We start from the raw sequence: 25,069 nt of genomic DNA on the forward strand, positions 1-25,069 counted from the left end.
CCCGCATCCCACACCCCTCATCCCTCACCCCTCATCCATCATCCCTCATCCCGCATCCCTCACCCCTCATCCCTCACCCCTCATCCCGCACCCCTCATCCCGCACCCCTCATCCCGCACCCCTCATCCCTCACCCCTCACCCCTCATCCCTCACCCCTCATCCCGCACCCCTCATCCCTCATCCCGCATCCCGCACCCCTCATCCCTCACCCCTCATCCCGCATCCCTCACCCCTCACCCCTCATCCCTCACCCCTCATCCCTCACCCCTCACCCCTCATCCCTCACCCCTCATCCCGCACCCCTCATCCCGCATCCCTCACCCCTCATCCCGCACCCCTCATCCCTCACCCCTCATCCCTCACCCCTCATCCCTCACCCCTCATCCCTCATCCCTCATCCCTCATCCCGCAGGTGGCTCCGGCTCCTGCCCCCCCTCGCGGGGCCGGCGGTGCGCGCGGCCATGTGACTGGCGCGCGCTTCCTGCCTCCGCGCCGCCTGATCCGCGGCGGGAGCGCGGCGCCGGGAGCGCGGAGCCGGGAGCGCGGAGCGAGCCCCGAGCCCGGCGCAGCCCAGCGGCTCCCGCAGCGCCCGGGGAGCGCCCCGGCCCGCGGGCGGCGGGGAGGGGGCGCCGCCGCGGCCCCGCCGCATGGAGACTCAGGACCAAGGGGCGCAGATGGAGCCGCTGCTGCCCACGGTACGGCTGCCGCAGCGCGGCCCCGGCCGGGGGGTTTGCGACGCGCCCCGCGGGGAGGCGGCCGGCGAGGGGGTGCTGGGGGGCCGCCTTCCCGCCCGCCTGCCCGTGCCGGGCGCCGCAGCCGATTCCTCGGCGCTTGGGGAAACGGGTTGGCTCGCTCCGGTGCCGGGGGATGCTGCGGCGGCGGGAGCGTCTGGGCTCCAGGACGCTCGGGGTTGGAGCGGTGTGTGTTTGTGCGCGCGTGTGCGTGTGTCCCTCCGGGGCAAGCGCCCTGCCCTCCGGCTCCCCGCCTCAGGCATCCCCTTCCTCTCGGTCCCCCCGCCTCCGACATCTCCTTTCTCAGGCTCTCTTGCCCCCCCCCGTTCCCCGGCGATGGGGCAGCGCAGGGGAGCGAGCACCTGTGGGCAGCCCCGCGGGGATCCCGCTCCGGGGCCGGGGCTGGGGCAGTAGCCGGAGGTCCCTGGCCCTCCTCGCTTGCAGACCGCAGAGGAATCTGCTGAGGACTGGCACTGACACGGCAGGGTCTGCCTCCCGCAGGCTCCCGGGCTGTGCTTCGTGCTGCCGTGTCGCAGTCTCTTGTGCTCAGCCGTGGAGCCTGTGATCTGGGGGGTTATTGTTGTCTGAGGGGGACGCGGTGCACCCTCTCCCCGGAGCACCGTGCGGCTGCACGGCTACGGCTGGGCGGCCTTTTCCTGCGAGTAGCAAAGAAATCAGTTAATGGGGGACTTTTAACATCGCTAGATCGGTAGGGACCCTTTTTCCTGCCAGGCCTCCCCCAAACACAGGGTTGCAGACACGCAGAAGGTTTAACTGTGGGTGTCGATCTCGATCTCATATTGAGATTCTGTTTGTGAATGGTGTTCCTGCCTTGCACAGGAAATCTGTCTGGGGCAGGGAAAAGTCTCTCATGTACGTACACAAGTGTCTGACTGTGCGTACACATCCCTGTCAACACACTGCATAGGTCTGTAGAGGCTTTGCTGCTCCTGAAATGGCTGTGTGAAGCACAGTGAGCTGCACAACATTGACAAAGCTTGAAAGAGACAAGTCTCAGCTGCTGCAGGTTGATGAGATGCGCTCGTGGCAAGCCCGTTTTTCATAGGGTCTGTTCCCATCATCTGTTGACGTGGTCCATTTTGCAATCAGGTGGCAGGTTGCTACACAGTGTGAGGTTATCTCTGGCATCTTCTTTCTCCTTGTGGCAGGGACAGTTTTCCCCGTTGCTTTCTGGATCCCTTTTATGAATCCTACTTCCTATTACTTGCTGCTCTCTCAGTTTTTGACAGTGGAGTAGAAGGTCCTGTTGCTTTCACTGACAGACTGGCTGCTGAGTTCCTTTCTGTAGAGAGACAATTAAGTGTAAACCCAGTTTCCATCTGTAGTTCATGACAGTGGTTCCATGGAAGGCTTAGTCCTTAGTGTTTCACACCAATGCAGCAGTCTGCAGTCAGTAGCAGTCTCGCTCTTGCTCATGCCTTGCTGGCCTATGTGCTAGTCTCACTTTGTCAATGTGTGTTGTCTCCGTGGGATGGCCTCTGCACAGGGAGCCAGGGGAGTCAGCTTTCAGAAGACAAGACCTGCAGGATTGCCTTGCCTGTCTGGCTTTAAATTTTGTTTCTCCAGAGCCAAAAGGCTGTTGCTGTGGTTGAGAGCACCAAAGGAGATAATATTTCTTGTGTGCTAATGAGGGGACAATTGTCCCTTGTTCCCTCAGGAGCACTGCCCTAGTGCAGTACCTCTCTGCAGAGCTGCAGGTCCCTGTCCATAGAGCTGCAGGTCAGTGCTGATGCTTGCTATGTTTGTGTCCTCGTTCCCACCTCCATTTACTACAGCTAACTAATTCAGTTGTGTTTGCTTCAAGTGGGGACGGGAGACTTCTCATCTCCATTTTATATATATATACACACACACTGTGGCATGTACCCCAGTCCTCTCTTATGGTTTCTGAGAGGGCCTGTGCAGCTCAGCAACACAGCATTGCTTTCCTGCCACCATGATGGCAAAGGCACAGGTCCTTCAAGATTTCTGGGTTCTGGCGATGTTTTCTCTGTGTGTCAGGCAATAAAGTGTGTGTTTGTGCTGTGGCAGCCTCAGCCTCGCTGCTCTCTAGGGCCCTATAAGGCAGAAATGCCTTTTGCATGCTGAGAGTCTTGCACCTGGAGTCAGGGCAGAGCTTGGGGGACAGGAACAGGTGCTAGCTAATTGGTACTAAAGTCTGTTAGTCTGGGAGCTGAAGCTGTGACATACCTTTAGAAGACTCCTGTTTTGGGGATCAGTCCTCATCATGACTGGAAACAAACAGAACAGGAATGCAAGCCATGAAGTGGACACAGGTCTGTTCCCAAGTGTTGTCCCAGTTCAGTGGGCTCTGGGTATGAAGAAAAAGGCTTCTAGCAGAGCTTTTTTCCTTCAGGGATTAGTCTGGGGGCTTTGCTATATGCAACAGTTAATTTTCCCCTTTTTTTGTGAAATTGTAATGCACTATATGTTTTGTTATTTGTAGTAAGAAGATTGCGAATGTGGGCCTTAATTAATTTTATCTACTAACGGTGCTCAGAGATTTGTGAAAATTTCCCACCAAAATCCCACAAAGTCTGTTCAAGTAGAATCTACTTTTATTCCAGTATTAGTCATGTGTTATTGATTTATATGCAAGCTTTTAATTGATAGCCCAATTTCCTACCGATTTGAAAACTAATAACTTACATTATTGCCTGTGGTTCTGAGGAATCAAATAAATTCCTTGGCAGTTTCCTGTAACTTTTTTTGAAAACAGGTCTTATACTGTGACAATAGCCTTGTTAGCAGTGGTGCTATTTTTTTTTTTTTTTTTCCCAGTGTGGACAAATTTGGTGAATAATCTCAGAAATCTATTACTAATTTACTATAAGTGCAATATGGTATAAATAAATTGAAAAGGAAATTGTTCACCTGGAAAAAAATTGTTGAAGCTGCTCTTGGAAATGCAAATATAGTCTTAATTTGTATTGTTCAGTGCACGTACTAATATGGTAACAAAATGTACCCTTTCAGAATCATCTAGTGATTTATTTATCAGTCATCAAGTATGTTTTTTTCAGTGATTATTCAGAGTGCTTTAAAATAGTTGTGAGTAATTGAAAGATTTCTGAGGAGTCATCATTTGTTTACAGAACAGGGGAAACAATCTGCAGACCTCTACTAAGATCTTCTGTTGATTTCCTAGCAAAGAACTAAATATTGAGATTTTGTCTGCGTACGTGTATACCTGATTGCATGGAAATTACTTTGAAAATTTTTGCTTTATTGGCAGTTTATTCATAGCACAGGTTTTTCGTATTTGTTCCTGTACATTCTGTACCTCTCATATGCAAGTTGAAATTGGCTTTTCAAATGGGGTTGTTATTTGGTAGAGGTTTGATATTTTGGCTATAAGGAGGGCACGTAGACAAAGCGCAGATATTTTTGCTAACTATATTTATGTTTGGCATACTGTTTTTCTGTGCTTTCTGAAGGTAGCAGTAAAACCCATGTATGGAAAGTGAAATTGACTTTTCCTTTCTAAGTTCACATTCTCTCGCCTTCCTCATTCACTCTTAAACTTGAAGAGCTATTTTGTTGTATTTATTTGTTTATTTTTTTTAATTGATTGTTCAAATCAAGGCCTTAAAGCATGACATTGCTGAGCTATACGTGGGTACTGCATATGCATGTGTTATTGTGTACGATGTGCATGCTATAGGTAAGTGTTTGTATCGAGAGCACTCTTGTGCTGCTGCAAATGGCACGCAGTTATTGCTGCTTAGGACTCCCTATGTGGGAGAATGGTATAGCAAGATCTTGGGAAGTAACTATTTTTAATGTAGCAGGTGAGTGTGGGAAGCTGCTCACGCTAACAGGCCAAATTCTTTTGCTTTTGTTACTGCTGAGTGGGACCTTGGAGGAGACTTGCAGATGAAATGTATTGCTCGTAGTGAGAAGGAGTGTCAGAGCCTGACCCCGTGGTTTGTGTGGCAGTACTCGTTCCCAGTTCACTTCTCCAGAGTACAGCGTTAGAGCAACACTTAAGGCAAGGTAATAGAGACTGGAGGAAAAACACAGAGGCAGTATTACATTTTCAAGACAAGAGTGATGAGATAGTGGCACCACTGAAAATAAAACTCTAAAACTTAATTGTAAGTATAAATTTAGGATTGAATTTGTTATTTTTTATATTACTGCCCGATTCCAACTTCTAAATGAAAAGAAAAAAGAAAACTTTTCCTAGAAAATGCTAGAAAGAAATGAAGTAACAATCACAATAATATATTTATTTAAGCCCCTCCACACTTCTCCCTTATATTTGCCAGTGTCACAGTTTAAAAGAAACCCAAAACATCTGGATCATATGGTGTTCTCTGATGATTCTGTTTAAGAATTGGCAGCCTGAGACATATTTACACAAAAACAATAATAAAAAAAAAGAATGTGGAAATCATTCCACCTTAATGCATCTATAATTTGATTTCATCCTACAAATTCTACTTGTTAAATATATGCTTTCAATTTCCTCTGTTAATAATTGCATCTTCTCTCTACTTTTTTCTTTGGAAAGAGTATAGAATGAATTCTAAAACCAAATATTTCCAATGGCATCTTTTAATACATCTTAAATAGGTAATGTTTACAGTTTCAGTGGGTAAGATGGTTTAAGCAGGTGAGGGAATACTTAATCCAGAGTGAAGTGTCTTAGACAATTAGTTTTGTGTCTGATATGAGAAGGGAAAGCCATAGGCATTGCATGTTCCTTTCACAGGTTCAGGTCTGCCTTGTAAAAGGCCAAACTGTTGAAGAATCACATCACATTATTTTGCAATAATAATGCCGTTTTGATTTCATACAGATTGATGGACCACTGAATGTGTTCACGCAGTTTTCAGTGTTGGCGCAGTTTAAAAGTTCTTCTCATGGAATGAAAAAAAAAAAGTGTAGCATACTTAAAGATAATTAAAATCCACCCTTGTTCTACAAGGTTGTTTATTAGGATAGGCAAGGTGAAAGTTGGACTAGATGATAAAGGCTATTACTTAAAATAGAAGAAATATCTTGGGGAAAAAAGAAGTTGCAGGGTGAAATGAGGGTAAATGAAGTGTGGAGTTTTGTGTGAACTTGGAGAATCGAGGGCATTATGGCTGACTGCAATGAAAGGCAGAAGGGAGCTGACTGAATTTCATGGGCAAAGGACTGTAGGGACAGAAGCAGGAAACCAGGCAGGTTTTGTACAGCAGGCACAAAATAGTATCTTGAATCCTGAGTCTTCTCTGTCTTTGCCAATTTCCCTGCTCTCCTACTTAGAGCCTTTCCACTTTGTTTAATTAGGTATTTATGAGACATTGCAAAGTTTATAAATAAATACATACTGAAATTTACTGGAGATGTGAAAGATAAGGTCAAGATTTGCAAGATCTCAATTTTAATCAAACAGACCGGGAACTTGCTGGAAAAAAAAAACCAAACCAAAAAACTGGCAGAGTAATGTATTTAGGAGAAATGAAGTCTGCAAGTTACATGAGCTAATATTTGGCATTTCTAAGGTATTATTTGATTAATGCAGTACTATATGTGTGCTTTGAGAAAAGATTAGCAATTGTAGAACAAGTCAAGAACAACAAAAATGAGTATGGGCCTAAAAATATGAATAGAGCATTTGAAGAAACTGGTATTCCTTAGCCTGGAGATGTGTTTGGTGTGTAATTCTGCTGCAAAAAGGATCGATTTCTTTCTTATGTCTGTACTGCATAGGAACCAAGGGAAAGGTTATCGGACAATTTTAAAAGCATGTTGAGGAAAGCTGTCTAATGCTAAGAGTGATGTTATAATGGAACAATTTGTCTGGTATGTTTGTGGAATCTATTATCTGTCCTTAGGAATAGGTAAGACAATTATTGCTGCTTTAAAGCTGAGTAATGGACTAGAAGACCTCACAAGATCTCGTCCAGTCCTATCATTCTGTGAAAAGAGCTCAGTCTTGTCTTTTTGGCACAAGTATGTTATAGATGGATGATAGATTAAGTGCAAACTAAGGAGAAAGAAGTAATTTATTTGGATTATAAATGTTGATGCCCTCAGTTAAGTCCACCTAAACAGTGAATTTACTTTAAACATTTGCATTTACTGTAAACATACTCAAAGAGTATCTTGCAATATAAATGCTCACTGTTGATCCATTTTGTTGCAAGCAGGTTTTAAGACCGTACAAAAATATAAAATGCAACATTATTTATTAGCTTTTGTCTGCAAAATGCCAGTCTGAAATGTAGATTTTTAAGCCTTTGTGGAGTCCTTTTGATGTTTTAAAGAGTGTTGGATTCTGTCTGCATCAGTGGGGCTGCAAGAAGTTCTAGGACAAATTTCCCTGGGACCACTTACTTTTACAGCAGTTAGCTGTCACACTCAAAAATACCAGAAAATATTGCACATTTGTGTAGTTTTTTGGAGAGAGATTAAAAAATGTTGCACCTTTTCTTGGAAATTTTATTAATTGTATTTAAAATGCTATAAATTCAAAATACCCTTGATCTGAAGCCACTGTTCTGAAGAACAATTCCAGACACCAGTCACTAGAAATTGCGCTAGATTATCTCCAGAGCCATTCGTAGTCACTGAAACTATGTAAGGATGGAGAAAAGACCCAACCCTGCTCTTAGATCCTGGCAAGAATAGAAAATAGGTACTTAAACTGCAATTAGTCTGGCAAACAACGTCATTAAAGTCAAGAGCAAAATGCCATGTCTTTTCTGTAGAGAAGATGGTGGGTGCTTGGAAACTTCCCTTTCAACACATGAATGTGCAGAGGTTTTACTTTAAAAGTAAGCATGCAAGAGCAAGAATGTGATTTCATGTCAAATCTGAAAACTTTTGAATTCTGAATACCACTGAAAACTTTGTGGTGGTTGTGTGGTATCAAGAATGTTCATAGTGTTGTAAATATGGTTAGGAAATAAAGGCACAACGAGGGAGATTGTGTCTAAATTATGAGTGCTTTAGATGTTTTTTTTTTCAGTGGTACTGACTAATTGTCTTGTTTCTTTTTCTTTATAAAGTCAGAGAATAGCGTACACACTGGAATAAAATTATTCTCCTGCCATAATCTGTAGTATGAAGAATGTAACAAAAATTAGAATTTCCTGTTGCCTGTGAAAGAGTGGACATTTGTCTGCCTTTGAATTAATGAAAATGTGATAACCTGTATCCATTTTCCTAAAAATGTATTAAGCATTTCCTTTAATCATTTTTGTGACCTATTTAAGTAGCTACCAAAATAGAATCAGAGTGTCCCAGAACAGTACATTATCATGTCAGCAGAAGGAATATTATATGTATGGGTATTTAAAAAGAATTTATAGAATAAAATTAGTTCCCTTCTGCCCCCTCACCGCCAAGTCTGTGCAACAGTTGCTGCCAGCCATCTTCATGCTGTTCCTCAGAAGCAACTTAGAGTTCTTTTGAGACTATTGCTATTCATTTGAGGCTTGTATATGTTTCCAGGGTATCATCCTCAAGGCAAATTTTCATGCAGTATCTGCAAGTCTGCTCTGTGCTGAGATTTTGCATTCTTTACTTTTTCTAGTAAATTTCATAACTTGGATTGTAATCCATATTATCAATTTCCTTCAATTGGTGTTATCCTTTCCTTTTACTTGAAGAGAAGATAGAAATGCTCAAACATTAAGACTTGACTGACTGTATAATTATCTTTTAGAAAGCTTCCACTTTATTATGTTTTTCCTCTTTATGACTGTGCTATACTGAGATACTTAACTATGTCCACTTGTTTTTATTGCAGCCTTATAATAGGTTTTGAAATTAAATGCAGCAATGAGCTGTAAAAGCACCCATAAAGCTGTGTTTCATACTCATCTGGGAATCCTCTCATGAAAATTCTAATAATAGGTGAATTCCATGTTTTTGGGGAAGCATCTGAATAATTTCAGATTAGGTGGATATGCTCTCAAAAATAGCATTGAGCAGCGCAGAAGCCTTCATGCTTATCCTCACTAATTTCAGAAAAAGGAGTTTTTTCTGCAGTGATCTGTTTGTATTTCCCCATCAACATCAAATGCGTCTCTTGCTTTATAACCCCTCACCCCCAGTCCTCATCTTGTAGCAGAATGGGTTGAGAAAAACCCTGCTGCGGAGTATACACTGAAAAATCGTGTAACTCAAATGATTTTGTCTATAACAACATAGAGAGAAAAAGGCTTCTAAAGTATCTTTTAAATGAAAAGCCACATTCAGCTTTAGAGAGGATGAAATGGTTTTTGGTGATCTATAGTTTGTGTAGTTTGGTTGTGTTCATTTCACTTTGTCCTACCTGAAAGTTCAGGGCTTTTTGTCTGCTGTATCTGAATTGATATACTTTCGCCAGCACATACATGAACATTTTTTTCTATTTGCCCACCCATAACCCCAGGTAGTTGAGAGGTTTCTAAATGTTAGCCAGTATTGCTTGGAGCAACACAACTGCCATTCCCTCTGGAGCAAAGACCAATTGAAAAGAAACAGGTAACTCTCCGTGAAATATTTGTGAACTATGATTTTTTTCCCCCCCCAATTCTCTGTCCAGTACTGGCCAAATTTGGGCAAAAATAACAGAAGCAGTAAAGCCCTTTTTGCTTTGAAAGAGTTCAAGCTGCTGAAGAATGTGCCTGCTTTACCAAGGAGTGCTGCTCACAGGCCAGCCTGTGGAGGACAAGAGATGTTTTTGAGAACTAGGTGTGTCCACTGTACCCATGATGAGGGATTTTGCCTTGGACTAGCTTCTGCTACAGGAACTGTGTTCACATTAGCAGATGTGATGGGACTATACATGGTAACAGGATTAGAGCTTGCAAACCCCAGTACATTACAGCCAAACAGCACCAAATCCAAAAGCTACCTTACCCTGCCTCCCTCCCCCAAATTTCTCCATAAATGTGAAACTTGTTAATATATGTATGTCTATGAAGAATTTTAAGCTAGACAGTACAAATAAAACTTTGTAAAAGTATATTTTGAAGAAAAATGTGGAAATACTTAAGATATCTAATGAAAGTTATTACCAAAACATGTGAATGTGCAGATATGTAAAACCTGACTAAAGTTTTCTGTTTATTCTTCTGTGAGTGGTTCAGACTTTTACAATCCAGTCTATTGCACATTCATATGACTTATATGTCTTGGGTAGTTCAGTACAAAGAATGTAGGTTTTGATGATGCATCCAATGCAGGATCTGAGAAACTCTGCTGGGAAAGTAGTGTTCTTGCTTTGAAATAGTTTTTTTAAAATCCAAAACTGAGTGAGTGCAGGGTCTCTCACTCACTGCTCCTGGTCTGTAACTGGCCTGTTCAGGGACTAGGACAGTACACATATGCGCAACACGCCTGCTTAGTAGCATGATTGCAAACAAATACATCTCTGGCAATACAAAAATCTACTTATTTTCTCTAAGTTTGTTACTCTCCAGACTGCTCGTGGAAATTACTGAGCTACTGTAGCATAATCATTATGACTGTAATCACATAAAGTACTTGCTCTAAGAGTTCAAACAGTAGTTAAAAATTGTGAATGGACAGAAATAAAAATACCTCTCAGTTGTTTTTTTTTTTCTTAGAATAAGAAAACTTTCAATTTTCATGCACAACAAATAAAAAATTGTATGCAATAGAGCAAATACGTTTTTATGGATATGAAATAAAAAATTTCTAGAGGATTATGATTTATCTTGTAATACTGTAAACCGGAGCCATTTATTCTATTATTTACTATACTTTCACCTTTGAGTTTTAAATTTTTCATTTCACAGTGACTGCAGAAATAACTGTTTATATAGTATATATATAGTATTCCATTATACACATTTATTAAAAAGTAATAAAATCATTAAAATAAGTCTGATAAAATTGACTTGAGCAAAAAAAACCCCCAAGAATTGATAGATGGTGTGTGCAACTTGTAATATATTTTTAATGCTTTGCAGTTATTATACAGTTTTTAATAAGTCATTCCTAGGACTGGGTCTAGTTCTGCTACTGATATATTTTATATGGAAAAATAATATCAATTTATAGTTATGACTTATTTTATTAGTTTGCCTTTCTTTTACAGTCCACAATGAACTGATTATTTTCCTGCTAAAATTTGACATTTCTCCAGCAGGCTTCTCTTGTATATTTTGAAAGGGTGTGTTTTCTGTGTCTGTATATGCAAATATGAGAATACATTTAATTCTACTGAGGATCCTTCAAAAAAAATTTCTTCCTGGTATATGCAACTCAATTGAACGGTTTCAGCTTTCATGAAATACAAGACTAAGAAAATTTTCATTTGAGTTTGTTACTAATGCTGTGGTTTAGTACTTGTTCTACTCCATTTCATAGAACCATAGAATGGTTTGGGCTGGAAGGGACCTTAAAGATCATTCCAGCCCCCTCTGTGCCATGGGCAGGGACACCTTTCACTAGAGCAGGCTGCTCAAAGCCCCATCCAACCTGGGCTTGAACACTGCTGTGGGTTGGGCATCCACAGCTGCTCTGGGGAACCTGCTCCAGTACCTCACACAGAATCATGGAATTATCCAGAACTCAGGCTTTGCTCCGAGTTGGCAAGGGCTCGACATTTCCTACTGACCAAACTTTTTCAGGGCACTGAGATCACATTGAGATTTATTACAACATTTTAAGCCCTAAAGAAGCTTCCAACAAGTATTAGAAATGGTTGTAGAATTAAAAAAAAAAAAAAAAAAAAAAAAAAAAAAAAGTTTTTATTTATGTGGAGTGGGAAAATGTCTCAATCCACAGTCAGCAGCATGATTCCTTTACAAAACCTCAATTTTCAAGTGTCTCATTTTTTCATTTTAGATATCTGTAGTGTGGATAGGAATACAGTGATTAAAAAGTTTCTGGTATTTGACAGTGTTAAATTACAGATGTACCATAAGTGGTCCAAGTGTGAATGTGATGCTTAGAGCAAGAAATTATAAAGAAAATTCAGTATCAAATAATTGTTGTTAACTTTTTTGTTTCTGCTATAATCTTGCAATCTTGTAACTTTGACACCAAGAAAACACCAATATTTTACTTATTTATTTGAAAGTTAAAAAATAAAAATGGGCAAGATTTTGGCTCTCATGGTAGAGATTGAAAAGGTGAAAACATCAGTCTTGATAACCTTGATAAGAAGGTAACAATCATCCTATGTGTGCTTCTTTCTGTATCTCATTTTTTGAGGCAGTATCTTGATTTTTAGGTGCTGCTGCTGGCTGTCAATATCCTGTGTGGAACAAACTTGCTTTTCCCCTGGAGCAGTTTTCTCTCCTCTGTCCAGCATGCTCACTGTCCAGGATATGCCTCTTTCCAGTGCTGTGCTCTACTCAGGCGTTTCTTCCTGCTCTTCTGTTCCTTGTGCTGCACACAAGTGTGTGTCTGAGAGTTAAGTGGCTGCTGATGGGGACTCAATATAAAAAGATGTTTCAGAGAGCTTTCTGCACATTAATTTTTAATTTCTTCAAGGAAAAAAAAAAAAAAAAAAAAAAAAAAGGAGAATACTAGATGTTATCTGACCTGTCTGCAGCTTTCATGGAGTAGTGACAGTGACAGGTCTCAGCTAATATCACTGATGGTAGCCCTGAGGGCTGGCAACCTGAGACTGGGCTTTCAGTTTCAGGACTGTAAAGTCTGGATCATGTTTTGATTTTACATGAATCACGATTTTTTGGCTAGAGGGAAAATAAATTCTGTTCAAATTGAAGCTCTGTAGATTAGAAGCTGTTCTGGAAATGAGGCAATTCAGGAGACAGAGGATGTGGTACTGTGAAAGATAAAGGATAAAAAGTGAATACAGAATAAATCCAAACTATTTCATTATAGCAGAAATAGTAAATTTCAGTGACATTTATAAATTACTAAGTTAAAAATGAGAGAAACATTTTTGAGAAAGTATAGAGTTCAAGTGCAGAAATTACAGTCATGAAGGGTATTGTGGAGGCCATGCACGTAAATAGGTTAAAAAGGAATTAGGTAATTGAGTACAATGATCCTAATTCAACAGATGCAATCACCAGCTTAGGAAAACTTTAAACTGCTGATCACCAGAATGAGGGACTGAATACCAGAGGAAAGCCCATTTACTAGTTCCCCTTTTTCCCCTTGTACAACAAGAACCAAATAGTGGGGTAACATGAGGCAAGATACTGGGTTTCAGAGATTTCTGGGTTCTGCTTTTGTTTTCCTTACTGGGGTCCATGAAATAGGGTTTGTCTTTGTTAGCTTTGCAGGGATGGGTTATCTCTCAGATGGTTTAGTGTAAAATGAAATAATTCTCTTTGGTCTTACCAATGACTCAGTCACCTGTGGATGAGATAATTTAAAAGCAGGTTATCCAAAATGTGTCCTTCTTGTGCCAAAGAGTTAATCTCCTTTCTGATCAGTTACACTTTTTTCTTGTATTGGATATTTCAGGAGAAAGTTGTTCCTGGTTGAGAGGTCCCAAGCATAGGAAAATGCAGAACCTGAAATATTTTAGTAATGAGCAGCAGTGACCTGGGAGAGGTCAGTCAGACTGTTCTTGCTCAGCTCAGTAACAAAGGAAGGAGAACATTGGCCTGCTCTACTTGTGCATTCTCGTTTTCATTCAAGCAGATGAGACGTCTGTATGTGTATATCTTCCTGGGCTTGTGAGCTGTTGTCCTTCGCCAAAGCATCTCCCTTTGCTGAATTTTGGGAGTTTTGTTAAAGCCATAGCTCTGGTTGTTATCACAGAGCCGATTTTTGAAAAATCCACGTTGCTTGCAAGAAGGTGACCTATGATCATTGTGAGTGTGCTGCCCAGCAATTTATAGGCTTCAGCTGTGACAAGACTTGCTTGGTATAATAAATTAAATACTTACTTTTTACAGTGGGCAAATAGTTGTATATTCCTTTACAGATTCAGTTATGAGCTTCAGAGGAGGGCATAAGGCTGCCACTGAGCCAGGAAGAGTCAGTGAAGGAGCTGACAATGGATGCCAAGAGCTTTCACTTTAATTGTATTAGTGTCAGACTATGCCCCTGGATTTTGCTGGGGCCAGCTGTGTGTAATTCAGCTGCGGGGCCCTAGATGGTGTCTGGCTTGTCTCTGCTGCTCTCTGCACATCCCTCGTGTCCTCACTGTGAGCTTTGCTTGGCAAGTGAGGGGAGGAGAGCGCATTGCATGCGTGGTGACAGCACATGGCTCTTGTGATGTGAAACCAACGTTGAAGAGTTTAGGAGTTAGGAAATCTGTTAGTTTCAAAGATCCCCACTACTTCTGGTGCTTAAGTATTTGGATACTGAAACAGCTAAGTTTTTTGGCTCCTGTTACTCTGCAGTTTCACATAAGAGCATCCTGGCCTGTAATATCATGCAATATATTATTATTATAAGCTAAAAATAGGATTTCTCTCTCTCTCAAGTATTTATATAGTAGTTTTACAGTCTACAAAAACATATGTTAGCATCTTCTTTTCATATGCAAACATCTTCATCCTTTTCCTTTTGTTTTCTTTTTTTTTTTTTTTCTCCATTTCTTTGGTTTTCTCTTTGTTCATTGTGCGCCATCATCAGGAGCAGATTACAACTTGGCATGATTGTGTATATGGTTCTGTACAAAACTGGTTTTTGAATCCTGTCAGCTGAGAGCTACAGTGACAGCAACCCGAAATTAACTTAGAGACTCAGGATCCTAATCACTGGGTTTTGTGCTGCTTCAGCTGTCTGCATTTTCAGCCAGCTAAACCAAGTCTGTCTTACTTGCAGATGTGTGTTAGAGCAGATGGGTCGGTCAATTCAGGATGCATTCAAAGTTGAGAACCCAGATGGGAGTAGAAAAAGCAAGAGCGCCTTTCTTCCACATACTACGTGGATATACTAGAGAAGACGGGATCTAACCTTTGAAATTTAAAGGATGTGTACAAAAAACTTCACAGGAATTCAAACAGCAAAAGTCCTACTGAGATTTCAAAAAAAGATGTGTAACTAGGTTTGTATTTTCACTGAATTAGACTCTTGGGAAACTTATCTGATTAAAAGCCCCACAGAAACAAAACAAACAAACAAACAGAAACCCAACTATCCTTTAAATGCTGTAATTTTCTGACAAAACAATGCAAAAAATGACATTGATTAATATGTTAGTGCATATACAGCCACCAGATCTAATACATCATGTTTTCCTCTTCAGTGTACCTGTGTACCTGCATTGCTACACTGACGAATGAGAATATCTCTCTTTTTTTTGGAAAATATCTAAAAATCTAGCTGTAAACAAAGATTCAAGTAGAGTATTTAACTAAAATGACCTAAATGTTCATTGAAATAATGGTTGTAAGAATTTTGTTTTAAACTGATCTGCTTTGCCTAGGGCATGGTGCAAAGGGGTAGAACCTGGAGAGAGAGGGCTGCACAGGCGAGATGCCGGTGGCAAAGTCTGCTGTACATTTGGTTAGTCAAATGCTTAAAGTTGTTTATTTCTCTAGGTGCCTTTTAGCTTTCATCCCCTTCAGCAATGCTGAATCTGTTCTCAAACTGTATTTTCTTTGTGATCCCTCTAATGGGATACTTTCTGCTACTGGTTTTCTTTTGGAGGAGACAGAAAAAACCCCAACCCTCTTCTCTCATTTACTTTTTTCTGTGTTACAGATGAACAGAGACTAAAACAGGAGTGCACTCTCAACAGGCCGTTTATGGCTTGAGAACACCTTCTGGATCACTATAGCTTGAATAGACTAATATGATATATTTAAGATTCTAGGTAATTAGTATCTGTATCTCATAATTCAGGTTCTTTACACAGTGTAGGGATTTTTCAGGTCATATTGCTGAAATGTAGTGTCTGAATTGCTGCTGTGATGTGTACTGGCTTCCAAAATATCTTATCTTGTGACTTCTAAAACAAGCAGGAGAAATAGTAGAGGGACTCTTTTTTACCTCTCAGTATTCCCATAAAACACTGGTGATATAGCTGCAGTTTCTCTCCAGCACCTGTGAAAACGCTTGAACACATCTCCCAATTCTGAAGTGAATAACTGATCCACCCCAGTGAATTGCAGTTGGACCTCTCAGTGGACCTTGGACAGGACAGTGCAGAAGGTGGGGATTGCTGGTGTGTTGCAGATTTCATGAGGCTTCATGTTGCATTTGCTGAAGTTTCATGTTGTTGCATAATGTATTGAAAAAATTATTTTCTTCTTAATTTGCTTAATTAGTTCCTTTTTAATATATGGAAGTTCACCCAGTTCCTATGGTAATTGGTGGAATCTCTCATTGAAGTCTTACAGCATAAGTGAGTGCTTTATGTATGTATCAATCTGTAAGATTTTTTTTTTTAATTTTTTATATTTTCTTTTCTGCGCGTTTTTGTTACATGAGGGAATGTCGTGTTAGAATTATACTTTTTAGACTAGTTAAACAAGACCACTCTACAGAATTTCGTAATAGTGCATGATTTGGCCAATCTACTGTGGGGGTTCATTCTAGCACCAGACTTCTCTCCAGCCACAATTCTTTTTACATTCTTTCCTTAAATACTTTATGATCTGCATTAAGAGAGCTTAGTGGAGCCTTCACGATGTTCACAGACTTCCATCTTGATCTGTGTGTACTTGATTTGGTAGGGATCACAGTCTTCAGTTAGAGTTGATTGTAAATATTGTTAAGAACTTGATCATGGGCTTGCGATGCTCATGAGGGATTGCTGGCAAAAAGGGGGGATTGCAACCATGCATTATTGATTGCATTAAATTACAGTAACCTACTTCTAGATGGTGGAAATTCTTTCACTCTAGGCAAATTTTGGACTGAAAGGAAGGGCCAGCATTTCCAAGTTATACAATTTTTACATACTTAATATGTTCTTCAGCTTATTTTTTAATGGATTTTTTTTTCTGTTCGTAATTTGACACCAGTTAATTGGCTGTTGTTTCAAAATAGGAAAGAAATGTTGGTTTCCTTGTTATTTACATAGGGAAAATGTGGTCATTTTAATGGCAGAAACACCAAGACTTTAAAGGAAGAAAAATCTTTGCATACTGAAGGAGTATGTTCAGAGACAGACTTCTCCAACTAGTTATGATCAGAAAATGGATTTAATAGTCTTTTTTCCCTCTGGAAAAAAATGTGTTAAGGCTGAATGATATAAATTTTCTGAAAATAGGGCAACTGTTATTAGAATAAATGACAAAAAATGTAGTGAAAGACATTTATCATCTGAATAATGTATTTTTGCTTGGAGGCTTACTTATTTAGTCTCTATGTTATAAATATCACAGCTGTAATAATTATTTTGGTAGAAGAATCACAGCAGTAATAGCTCTGATACACTAGTAACAGAGTTTTGGGCATTCTTCCCAGCAACTTGTTATAAAATTTAGATGACTAAATATGAAGATGGACATTTTTGTAATGTTGCTGAAGTAATTTTGATGCTCATTGAGTTTCACTTACATCTGATAATCACCTGAATATATATCTTTATCCCCTTGTTTTTAAATGTTATGTCCATTCAAAAATACTTTCAAATTTAATTTTGCTGTGAAGTTGTAAAGCCTCATATAAATCCCTGCAGCAATGTTTTATGATTTTAATTTTCTTGTCTTGTTGACAAGATTAGGTTGTTTTTCTAAGTCACATACCTATCAAGAAGGTTTTCCTCTCCTCATGTGTTGCCTTTTGCTACTAAGGAATGAACAAAGAACTTGATTATTATTTGATTAGGTCTCTGTACCTGATTTCCTTTAGGCCAGAAATGTTCTTACCCTTTACAGTTAAAAGCTAATTTATCTGTGAGCCATTGTCTGAAAATGGCTAAGATCAGCAAGGGCATTTACCTCCTGACAATGCAAATAATTTCATTATTGTTTCTAGCAATTGTTCTAAGAAAAAGCCTGTTACCTTGTGTATTTTCAGTCTAGAACTTCTGGGTGTCTGGAAAGTTGGGTTTTTAATTTGATTCAATTTTTTGAGTTCTATGGACTTTAATAATCCCCTTTTTTTTAAGGATCTGCAAGTTTAACTTGAATTTTACAGTGGAAACTTACTCCTGTTCATTTGAATTATGCCTTCCTAAATGATCCTAAATAATTCACCTCAACTCTCAGTTTAAGTGCTACCTTGTTATCATATCTTCTTAAACCATTTAAGTGTTATGTTCTTAATATCTTCTTTTTTTTTTTTAAGTAAACAAATTTGTTGACAACTTTATTGTCTGGATTTCATGAAGCTTTTGGGAAATACACCTCTCTCTATCTGGTTAGGTTTTTTCAAGTCAAACTCAAAAGAAGAATTTTAAGAAATTAAATCCGGGTGTACAACCTAAATGATTCAGATGTGTAAAATTCACTTTGTACAGTTAGAAACAGTTAGCTGTCAAAGCACGGGTAGTGGTAAAATGTGAACAGAGTGGGAATGATCCATCTTTTACTGGAAAGGTTATTTGTCACATTTTAAAATTTTTAAGGCATATTATAATGCTTATTATCTTAGTACCTGTGCTCCTCACACCCTAAAAATGGTTGTGTTACATCATTGTCTGTCAAAAGCAGGAGCAGCATTGTTCTTTCATCTATTGAATTTATTCTAGAAAGGATGCTATGTGATGTTGATGAGAGACTCTTGAATTTCCTCGATTCTTTATGTTTGAGGTGGTCTTGAAAATTAAAACAAAAATCTTTTGCAGTTATTTTGCACTGCTGAGCAGTCAAATAGTCACTCATTGTCTTTTAGTTTATGTGTGATAGAAAATGCACTGGGGAAACACATCCCATAGAGTTGGTTCAAGTTCTGCTGTTAATAAATCTACAGATCTTCATTAAATCAATGCCCTTGTTTAAAATAACTATATGCATAATTGGACTCACTTATAATAAAACCCTTGCAGATAAATATGAGAAGCACAGAGAAAAAGGATTGGAAAGGGTGCATGTGCCAAAGGAAATAGCCAGCAGAGATATGTGAACTTTGGTTAGAGCAATTAATTGTAATTGATGCCATTCATGTGTTACAAGAAATATTGCAACTTTCTCCTGACAAAAGCTCTGTGATTCCAATGCTGTGAATTATTTTGGAGGACAAATAACAAAAAAAAAAAAGCTGTTTCTTCAGACACCTCAGTTAATTGCTAGGGTAAGAAACTTTACACAACTGTTCTGGTTCTTGTGAATTTGAGCGCAACTTGTGTTAATATGGTCTGCCCTGCGTACTTAGTGTGTTATCCTCTCTAAGAAGGTATTTGTTAGTGCTGGGCCGTGGCATGGTATGTTCTTGAGGGAACTGTACTTGTAACCACATTTTCTAACAGAGGTCATAACTAGGTAGAGGTGAAAGACCTTGCAACTGAGTGCTCAGAAGGTGTTGTTAATGAGCTTAGAGTTAAGCGGTGAGCATTAGGGATAATAATGTTTGTGAACCTTGTGGCCCATTGTGAGTTTGAGCCGGTTCCAGCAGTTCTCTTCAGGCCTGGCATGAGGCATGGCTGCTGTCGTAATGTGGAAAAGCTTTTCGCACTACAGCAAAATTTAAGAATCTGGTTCACATATTTTTGACCTTGTGTGGGTAAAATAAATCCAGAAGTGGAGGCAGTTTTGCCACAGCAGCATGGCACCGTCCCTCTGCTGGCTGCGCCTGGGCAGGCCGAGTGCGCCAGGACACGCGTGCGGCCGTGCGGCTTCAGGGCTGGCAGCTGATGCACTGCTGGGCCTTCGCACCAGCTCACCTGAAATTACCCATGGGTCTGACATTTGACAGGACTAAAGCTTCTGAGTTTCCTGGCCATTTATGAAGGTTTAATCTTACTTTCAGTGCGGTCTCCTGAACCTGGTGCAGGTGTTGGTGCTCAGTGTGAGGGTCTGGGTTAGGTGCCTTGACAGGGTGCTGGGTGTTGATCTGCTCCCACAGCTCCCTGACCTTCTCTGTGGGCAAATGGTGGGTCTGCTCACGGCTTTCTGTGTGTCAGTGGTTCAGTGATGAACGTAATTATGCAGGACATGAGACATGACTTCAACTCCTTTTGCTTTTATAGAAGGATAACCCACTGTTTCCATTGTCCCTGGAGAGCATTGCAGCTACGAAGCAGCTGTCACCTCCCTTCCCAATGGGGGCATTTTCTAGAGGTGTGGAAAGAAAGTCCTTCCAGGTAGCGATGATAAGCAGACCTTTAGGGGAGCAAGCAGGGCTGTATGGCATTATGGTATTTCTAGAAAATGTAGCAGTGGCCATCTCTGCCTTTCTGGCATTGGACATGTTTTTGTCAGAGAATGGAGAAAGGTGAGTGGACAGACATGAGAAGAACATCTGAGCTCAGGCTCTGGCTGCTGTTAGGCTCTGGTGAGACCTCAAGTTTCATGGCCCTGGGAAGACTGATGTGTCTCACAGCTGAATTTTAGCTCTAAATGAATCTTTAATACTAAAAAACCCAGATAGAGTGGCCTCTAGGCCAGGTGGGTGCAGATCTTTCTGATTTTTTTTTCAGTTCATAAGCTTGTGTGTGGTGGGTTTTTTTGTTTAAGTTCTCTCCAAATTTCATTGTCAGTATGAGGTTCTTTTTCTCAATCTATCTTTCTTAGTCTTCTATACTATGATTCACTTTGTAATGACTGCCTAATGATATATAAAATGTATGTTGCTGAGCTTAAGAAAGAACTTAAGTAATTTGGTTTTATCCTGAGTATTTTGAGATCACCAACATCTGTCCTCTTTGTTACTGTCACTATTTCAATTGTCTTCTGAAGACAGCACAGGCCTTTGTTTTACTGAGAGCACCAACTGGATTTTTTTTTTTTTTCTTTCTAGTAACATACTTCAAGATGCTTTCTAGGTTTGATCAAGCCATTTCAAATCAAGCGGAAAGCAGGGAAATAAGATATGGAATAAGAAAAAAATGTTTTAACATAAGCCTGGAGTATTTTTAATTGCATGTAGAACATTACATGGGCTTTTTTTCAGTGCCAGATGTATGCATTTATATTTCCCACCAACATTTGCCTGGTATGAGTGGGACTTTAATCAATAAATTCTTGCTTCTCTCTCTTATTTTTTTTTTTTTTTCTTTTTTTTTTCCCTCCTAACTAGAGTATTTGGTATGAAAGCCTTATTCTGAATTACCATAAAGCAAATATGAATCTAAGAAAAAGTGGGAAAAATGTTTACACAGTACAGGGAGAACAGATAATTTGTGTAAATAACATCAGATTTTTGTCTTTTTATTAACATCAGCAATTAAGTATTGCTTCTTAGAATCTGATTATGTAAAATTCCCAGTGACAGCATGTTGTTTATAAGTTTTGAAATTATACTTTCTTTGTTAGAGTGCCAATTCCTTTGGTATGCATTTCCTCTGTCACCTGAGGCCATTTTTCCAACACATAACACATGTGATTTTTTTTTTCTGTTTTCTGAATAATCAGCTTTTCCTTTTGCTCATTAAGCATAAAATTACAGCCAAGGTTTTAATGCAGTACAATACACACTGTATTAAAAGTGACCAGTCTCTACCACATACTAAGTTCTTTTTGTCTGTTACCTAATTAACATACTTTAATTAGTTCACTACATTTAATGAATGTTATGTTAAACTCAGCAATTTTTTACCTTTAGGATAACTGTGACATTCAATCTAATGTGTCAGACTGGACTGTCTGAATAATTAATACACTCTACATTGAATATTTTAGTGTACGGACTACCTTGACAGACTGGGTACAGCCATGGTGATGAATGTTGGGCCCTGCTGGGAAAGCAGCCCCCTACCAGAGCTCTGCTTGTGGAGAAAAGAGAGGATAAACCTGAACAGATATCAGAACCTCGCTGATTTCAGGTATCCCTGGGCCTGGGTTCCCAGCTGGAACAAAGAAGAGAACCTTGGCTCTGACTTCTGCTTTTTGCACCAGTTAAATACTGCTATTCCTGCTAATGTTGAGGATGATAATTAGTATAAAATAAAATAGATGTATTTCTTAAGAAAAACCTTGCACTTGGGCTGTTAAAATCAGGAAGAAGCTGCTGTTTTAATACTTGTGGTAGCTGTCCTAACTTCATTATTTCTTGGGTTATGAGAAATGCAATTATATATAAGAAAAATTGTGGAACTGCAGAAGAGGTCAGGTAGAGCTCTTGATTGCTCTTGCAGCCAACTGTTTTCTGTGACCAGCATGACCTGTTGTGCTTTGGTAGCATGTGAGAATTTTTGGCCTCCTGAACACGGGTGAGGCTGGTGGTCAGCTTTTGCCTTGTGCACCATCTAGGCGGAGTGCTCCAGATCTTCTGCTGTGATTGACACACATAAAGATGTTTTTACAAAGATAGAAATTGTCAAAAGCTTCTTTTCAGAAGACCCAAAGTCTTTGCTTTCCTCACCAGTACCAAAATGATAGCCAGTATGAGTTTCCATGTGGGCATAATGCCATCCAGCTATAAATCCCACTGGCTGTAAGGCTTTGCACAAGGTCATACTGATGACCTGGAAAATAGGCTTAGATGTAGGAATGTCAGCTTGGTAGAGTGGCTTTGAGAGTGTGAGTGAGGGAGAGTAAAATGCATTTTTCTTGGAATGGATTATGAAGGTGCTAGTAATCACAGATTCAGGCTTTTACTTACAGTGTGTTTTTAGTCATTGTATTCTTGTGAGAGGTAATAAAGTAAGCATACGGAACATCTGTTTGAGTAGAGAATTCATTTATTCTAGTTAGGCTAATTCTGTTTTTCCTGATAGGGGAAGACGTTTTTTGGTTTTCAAGGTGAGAAAGAGGCAATAGGCCCAGATATAATACTACTTTAAATTCAAGCTCTGATTTGGTTTCCCTGTTTTCCTAGTTTTATTTTCCAAGTGATTGAGTGGTTTCTGAAGTTAGAATGGCTATAGATAAGCCTATGGTCTATCGACTGCTGGAGGCTAAGTGAGGTAAGAAAGTAATTTTAAAGAAATGAAACATTTATGAGAATTTTCTTTTTATGACATGGTCTGAACTGCTTTTCTTGGCTTATAATGCTCTCTTTTACATTAGTATGAATTATTTCTATTGCATTTATTTTAAATACTTCTGCTATCATCGAGTGAATTTTTAAATCTTTTGCTAATTAATTTCTTGGATGAGTTATTTGTAGTGATTCATGTTACAGCTGTAATATTTAAGTGATTTAAACTTAGCTTTTGTTGAGTTGTATGGATTAGAACTATAATGATGGAAAGAATTTATGAACTAATAGATAGAAGTCTCTGTTCACCTTGCTACAAAGTGGATGCTGACTGCCACATATTTGCTTTCGAAGTAAGTTTGTTTTCTTTAGGTAGGGTAGGAAGAAGGCTGCCTTTGAGATTTACATAGTTTCTGGCCAGCAATAGCAAAACACTGTAGATAGTTGAAATATTCAGAACTTTTACTAGTAGTGTGTGTCAGGTGCCACACTTGAATTATTCTTTTCATGGTTCTTCTTTTGACTACTGTTCTTCTTTAAGTTGGCATGCAACACAACATGTTAAACTGTAGAATTCATCCTTGATGACAAAAATTGGGTTAGTGACTTGGAGAAGAATCATTATGTATGACGATAGTACTATAAAAAGTAGGTGCTACATAGGAATTTAAGAACAGCCCGACTATTGAAATAACACAAATGTTCTTGGATTACATTTGAGGTAGATTTTTTTGGTGTAATATATTACCTTGTAGGGCAGTGAAGAACTAACTGAAAAATAGATTATGGGAGAACTAACAAAAATATTATTCCTTACATGTACTTAATAAAGTCAGAATTTCATTTATTTAAAACTAACTGAAATCTTCATATATTCTTCTAAAATATCTTCTGCTTCACTTCTGAAAATCCTAACTTTCAGTAATTTATCTGAAAATTCTTCAAATTAATGAATATGTTCTGTAACTTTTAGTTACCTTTAGTTTTTACATAATAAAAGTAGAAGAGAATACAGAACTTGGAGCTCATCCATTATAATTTAAATAACTGAAATCAAGTTTGACAATTGCAATTTCAGTGCTACTGCAACTGATGTCTCTGTGGTGTTTCCTTATTAAAAACTCACATGCAACTGGCAGTTATAACTCGCATTGGTTTCCTACAAGTTTTTTTCACAGTAAACTACATTTATTCTTTTTACCTAAAAGACTTCATCTTAAGCAAATCCATGTACCAAAATAACTTAAAGAGTTGTCTGGGTTGGTGTCATTAAGAGTTCACAGAATCACAGAATCTGCTGAGTTGGAAGGATGTGGTCTCATATTCATATGAGGCATTTAAGTTACTTGGTATTTGTGACTTCAGTGTATGGCATGGTACAGCTAAACAAGCCATGAAGTGTGACACTAAGTAGAATTTTTTAGTGCATTGATAACAGAAAGTGAAATTGTGCAGGAGATTTACAGCATTTTATCCAGCTGAGTTTTAAAAGCACCATAGCACCATAGCAAAGGTAGCACTGTTTTCTGTATGAGTCTGTTCTAAGGGTGATGTATTTCAAGGTCAGTTTTTAACCATATACTTTCATGAATTTCATGGTATTAAATGTCAAATTTCTTCTACAAAGAGGGAGTAGCGCAACATTTTTTATCAAATTTGGAAATATTTTTTTTTTCTGGATCATTTTATCAATACTTCAGTGTTTCTCCAGGCCTTCATTTTGTTCCTGAGTCTGGTCTGAGCACCCAGTGATCAGGTTTTAGTTCAAGAACATGTGTGATGTCTTTCAGTACACTGAGACAGCACAGGCTGAAGCTGTGTAGTTTCTGAGGAGTGAAGCCATGTACCTTCTGAGGAGGAGATTGCTGGACGACTGTTTTGTGAGGAGAATGCCCTTTCCTTATAGTTATCCTTTTCTCTGAAATTTCTGTGGAAATGGCTCCCAGTTGTAATTTAAGAAGAATCTTAAAAAAGAGCATTGAGTAGGGGAGATTTTCTTTCTCACCTACCCTTGGATTTGCTTCCAGACTCATCTGGCTTTTTTTTCTCATCAGTTTTGGAAACATAAGGCTTTAAGAGAGCAGGAAGACCTGAAATAGGGTTGTGCTGATGGTGGCTGTGTGGTGGTTCCACCGATGTTCATGGGGTACAGGTTAGAGCAGGAAAGAATTGTCTGAGTCAGGAGCCTTGTGTCTGCCATCCTCACACTCTGGGGTGCTGGTCCCAGCATGGGAGAGGAAAGAGAAAAGGTGAAATTGGCTGCTGCTGGCCTTGTATGTATGGTGTGTGTGTATATATATATGTGTGTGTGTGTGTGTGTGTGTATATGTATATATGTGTGTGTGTGTATATATATACACACTTATACACACACCCACTGAAAGGCAAATGACTCCTGCTCACACGAGTGGACCTTTTGGCTTTGTTTCAGCTGTTGCTTATCATCATAAGACAA

General features: G+C 39.5%; 1 protein-coding gene across 1 annotated transcript in view; it reads left to right on the forward strand.

Annotated features, from left to right (window-relative positions):
- The first annotated feature begins 608 nt into the window (after positions 1–608).
- The window catches only part of SLC4A10 (solute carrier family 4 member 10), a 149,825-nt gene continuing 125,364 nt past the window's right edge, over positions 609–25,069 (forward strand). Inside the window, exon 1 of the mRNA XM_040069219.2 lies at positions 609–696. Coding sequence (XP_039925153.1) covers positions 649–696 — 48 coding nt within the window. The 5' untranslated portion in view covers positions 609–648. The remainder of the gene's footprint in view (positions 697–25,069) is intronic.

The sequence above is a fragment of the Hirundo rustica genome, chromosome 7 (genome assembly GCF_015227805.2).
Source record: "Hirundo rustica isolate bHirRus1 chromosome 7, bHirRus1.pri.v3, whole genome shotgun sequence".
NCBI lineage: Eukaryota > Metazoa > Chordata > Aves > Passeriformes > Hirundinidae > Hirundo > Hirundo rustica.